At 46.1% G+C, this 5,073-nt stretch overlaps 1 protein-coding gene across 1 annotated transcript; it reads left to right on the top strand.

Annotated features, from left to right (window-relative positions):
• Positions 1-998: 998 nt before the first annotated feature.
• On the top strand, positions 999-1,279 carry LOC104269162 (protein FAM167A-like; the record flags this gene model as incomplete). Its single annotated transcript, XM_009875618.1, has 1 exon — positions 999-1,279. A coding segment is annotated over one exon (264 nt), but the record flags the coding sequence as incomplete, so codon positions are not given.
• Positions 1,280-5,073: the final 3,794 nt, after the last annotated feature.

A 5,073-nucleotide genomic window follows, 5' to 3' on the forward strand; every position in this document is an offset into this window, starting at 1 on the left:
CATCTCGTCAGGGCAGATGTAGAATGGTTTTCTAGTTTTATACCCTCCTTGTCTCCAGAATTTACAGAGAGATCTAAGCCACAGGGTTTGCAAAGAGCTGTTCAGCTTCTCACCCACCACCTTCTTTTTGCAGCAGCTTTTGTGGTTTGTTTTTCTGAGAAGAGGGATGTGGGGTGAGAAGTGGGGATTGTCTTCTAGCTCTGCCTGCTCCTGTTCTCCAGACAAAGGCTGATTCTTACACCAAGGATTCAACTCCTTCCTTCACCATCCCCAGTTTCCTGTGGCAATAATTTTTCTGCTTAATTACAAGTTGGAAATAAAAAAAGAAAATAATTATTTTCTTTGATCACTTCTGAATCTTCCACCTTCCAAAGTTAGGTGCCAGGGGAAGAAAAAACCCTGTGAAACACTTAGCTCATTAGCCTGCAGGATACTTGTTCTCTCTCCTCTGGGAAAATGTGGAGGTTCCATCCCGAGAGCCACTTCCAATCAGTGAGATAAGCCACAGGGAACATGGAGGTCTGTGTTCCCAGCTGCCATGAACCAGCTCTGATTTATGCAGAATGGAAACCCATGCCAAGTATTTGGGGATCGATTCTCTGGAGTTCTTTTAATTAGTCCTTTCCACCTCTAATTGCTCCTTCTCACTGTGGCTGCTCCCTTATGAGCAAAATTAATTTGGACTTTGCTTAAGGTTGAGATGGAGCCTGCACTGACAGATACCCCAGACAACAGCCTAAGCATAGCTTTAATTCCAAGTTCTCCTGAAAACTTGGGCAGGCAAAGACTTCATAAACACTAAAAATTCACTATCCCGAGCTGGCGTTTGACTGGGATGCGTTGTTGGCTTGGAAGATTCCTGCCTTCCATCCTGCTCTTGGCAATGGCATAGCATCTCTCAACTACGTTTCCCATTAGCCGGGAGCAGCATGGTGAGCAAATTTGCTGTGCCCTTGCCAACACCCTCTTCTCTCCCCACCTTCTATCTTGCATTTCAGGCAGAAATGCGTCTGCAGGACCAGCATCTGGCCAGGCAGCTCATGCGCCTTCGCAGCGACATCAACAAGCTGAAGATCGAGCAGACGTGCCACCTGCACCAGCGCATGCTCAACGACGCCACGTACGAGCTGGAGGAGAGGGACGAGCTCTCCGACCTCTTCTGTGATTTCCCTCTTGTGAGCTCCTTCAGCCTCTCCACCCCGCTCAAGCTCATCGGGGTCACCAAGATGAACATCAACTCCCGCCGGTTCTCGCTGTGTTGAAGGGAAGAGGGAAGGGTCGGGGAGAAAGAGAGGACTGGGCAGCTCCAGGGCTCTCTCTGCATGGTGGGTGGGTGAAAAGAGGCCAAAGAGGAGCAGAGGGAACAGGAGCAAACAGGGAACACACAGCTGGTCTTGGTGGCAGGGTAGAGCAGCAGAACTGGGCACTGAGATGGCCCAGAGATGCTCATCGAGAAGACCGGATCTGAATGGAGGAAACGTGGAGATCATCTGAATCCAACATGTGCACTTAGCCTGCTCCTTTGCAAAGTCCCTTCTTCTTCTCTTCTCCCCACAGTAACTAAGAGGATGCAGCTCAAGCGTGGTTGGTTGTACTCAAAAACTGAAGGAGGGGATTGCAGATCATAGACCTTTAAGATCATCGAGTCCAACTGATAACCTAGCGATACCAGCCACAAAGCAAAGCAAAATCCCTTTTCCCTTCCTCTTTACTTCCTCCCAGGCCAGAGCCATCTCTTCAGAAAATAAGTCACTCTCCTTCATGGATATCTCCATCAATCCTCAGCCTCTGCTGGCCCAAGCACAGGGTCCACGGGGCTATTTCAGGAGGGAAGTTGATTTCCAGTGAAAAGGAGTCCTCCCAGCAGGTGAGGGATCATGTTTTAAATGGTATCCAGCCCCAAGAAATGGTGAGAAGATGTGTTTGTTGACTTGTTTCATTGAGTCCAGTGTACTCTAGCTTGTTCTTGCCTGTGTTATAGATTATGGACAGATCATGGACACTTTCATACAGAGACTCCAGACAGCCAAAAGTCACTTGTGTGCCCTAGAAGTTATACCCAGATCAATACGTGTTTCTGATCTTGTTAGCAGTGGCCAGAAGACACAATGTGGTTACCTTTGCAACGAGTAAGACAAAGAAGGTATCTTACACCCAAGACATATCAGAGAAACCACCACAGGCTGACATTCCCCCCAACAGCAACACCAGCAAATCCTGGATCCTCTGTAGCAACAGACATCCATCAGAGAAAGGAACTTCAAGAGGAGAAAAGGGTCTTTTGTTGTAGTGAACATAAAACATGACTATAAAATTGAAGGGAGAACTGTCACTGCGACGAGCTTTGGACCTGCAGCAAACACGTGGGATTCCCTCCCTGCCTGGCAGTATGTAAGGTGGATGCTTTGTTTTCTTGCCTTTCAATGCACACAGCTGCACACCTGCCTGTTCGTGACATGGAGGGCAGAGACACCCACGGTGTAGCCCAAGGGCAGGGACTCAAGAGGTCTAGCCCTGGCAATCTGGGGGCACCCAGCACCCCAGGCACCTTGTCCAGAGAGAGTGTGGGTGATTTTGGACTGTCCCTCCTGTGCCAACACCACTCCTGACCGTGTCAGAGTGGTACAATCTCTCAACCCATCGCCCCAGCCCAGCTCTCTCTCTGTGCCTGGGTAGAGTGAACGTGACTGTGACCATGCAGCATCACCCCAAGCCTTGGGGACGAGTGGGAGATGCAAGCCAGAGCTGAGCTGAAAGCTGTACGGCTGTGTTGATGTGTCTGTACCTGACTGTGAGTCTGTCTGGGTGCGTAAGTTTTTTGTGTGTGTGCATGTGAGCCCAGAGGATGCCTCTCTCTGGAGGTCGAGTGGTGGACCCGTGTCTTTGTTCCCAAATATGACCTGAACCAGAATCCGATGAGACTCTCTTGTGCTTGGGAGGATGCGACGAGACTTCAAGACTTGGGGTTTCCATAGAGAGCTTAGACCAATGCAGAGAAGTTGAATAATTCATCTGCCTCTGGAAGTCTCCATGGGAAGAACAAATCTGACATCACATAAGAGTTCACAGCCACATGGGGGCAGGGACTGTCAGGGGACTCTGGAGCTGAGTTCAGCCCTCTATCTCCCATAGTACGAAACCCCTCGGTGATGCCTCCCCCTCCACTTCAAGGCTCATGAGTATCATTTCTTTCTGCTAAGGAAGGAGGTATTTTGGGCACTGGAGCTCCTTCTGTACCAGTAAGTTAATCAGTGCCATGCCTGGGTGCTGAACCTTGTGCTGTCCACGTGGTGAAGGTTTAATTGGGTTGTAGCCAGACTCTCACTTGCCCTCTGGACAAGACAACCAGCCACGATGCTATTTAGTCTACTAGTAGAAAAATAGCCTTATTTCCCCATGGACATCTTGAAAAAAAAAGGAAAAGAAAAAACTCATTAAAATTCTTCTTTGTTTACTTTTTTAATAAAAACAAAATCAATTCATATCCCTCGTGTTGATTTTCAGAGGCATTTTCAATCAAAAGAGAGAAATAACTACTTTTCAGTGAAAATAATGCCTTGGAAGAGGGGAACTGGTTCTCTCCAAGGTCAGCTGGAATCAACTACAGGGTGGACCTGCCTTTGAGCTCTTTTCTGGTAGCCAAATGCAGGGGGTTAGCACAAGCACAGTCTTAGGAAGGCATTATATATGGCATTAGAAATATCAAGATGTCTGGGTTCCAGACATGTATTTTCTGCATCAAGTGGAATGGGGGGTGGTTATAACTGCCAGCTGTTTGTCAAAATGCACAATTTTATAATTATAAAATGATGTCTGTATTGATTTGTGCCTCTGGTCTCTTACTGGGTTCAGTGGCTCCAGATCTGCCTGGAGAACATTCAGGGAAGCATCAGTCTGGTGTGTTCAAGGTTTGCAGATGTTGAAGATTTCCAGTCAATTTTTTCTATCCATGCACATGCCTGGGACACCCCTACAACTCCATCAGCAATTTCTCCGTCTCCCAGTCTGGAGGACACAGGAAGAAGTTAAAGTGGAAGCACTTATTATGTATTTGGACAAAAATGTACAGGAAAGAATGCAAAAAAAAATTAAAATCACTCCTTTATGTTAAGTGCTGTTTTGTTAGTTAGCCACCAAGTCAAAAGTGGGTTGAGGTAGTTAGAAATACATAGAGCTAGGGAAGAAAAATAAATAGAAAAATGTCTGATTTTTGCTGAACTTTGTTTAAAAAACACGAGTCGTCCAAATGTTGGGTGGGCCTTGAGAAACATGAGTACAGGTCATTGCTCCCACCACAAAATTCCCAGAAAGGGACCTCCAGGTTTCAGCTGTCCTCAGTGAGATTATTCTTGCCCTCAAGTGCTGGTTCCTCTCCTTACGCAAGTGGCTTAGATCCATGTCCCCTTTCCTAGATGACCTACGATACCTATAGAGAAAGGCTGGTGACAATCAAGGTTGATGCTTCTGGACACCATCCAGAAAATACCGTTTAAAGTGACCACATATATAGACCACTAAATCAAAGCCTTGGTATCTTCATCTGGAGCACCAGTGGCCACTGCTTTGTTATTTGGAACAGGGATCTACTGGACATTGATTCAAAGGTTGTCCACAGTGACCCAGCAGTGAGACTTGGTCCTCGTTGAAGTTAAAGAGCAGGTTTGAGACTAGTCTGTGTGAATAATTAATTGTATTTTTATTTTAGATGGCCAGGCTGGAAGACCATGGATTCCTCCCGGCTAATTAGAACACCAAATTTCAGATTATTTTTTCTTGCCTCAAGAAGCTCAATGAAATTTTTTTTGGGGGGAAGTCAGTCTAATGTTTTAATTGGTTATATTTTGCTTTTACTTAAAGCAGTTCTAAAAATCTTAAATTAAAACTGAAACCATTAACATCTAATTTTCATTCAAATATTCTTTTGTTTGACATGAACAGCCAAAAATACTTTCCCCGAAATAGCCTTAATGAAACTTTTCCATTTTGACTTTTTCCAGTGGCCACCAGCCATTCATCCAGCTAGACTGAATCCCTGAAGTTTTTGTCATAGAATCACAGACTGGCCTAGGCTGG

Source organism: Apaloderma vittatum, unplaced genomic scaffold, assembly GCF_000703405.1.
Source record: "Apaloderma vittatum isolate BGI_N311 unplaced genomic scaffold, ASM70340v1 scaffold21828, whole genome shotgun sequence".
NCBI lineage: Eukaryota > Metazoa > Chordata > Aves > Trogoniformes > Trogonidae > Apaloderma > Apaloderma vittatum.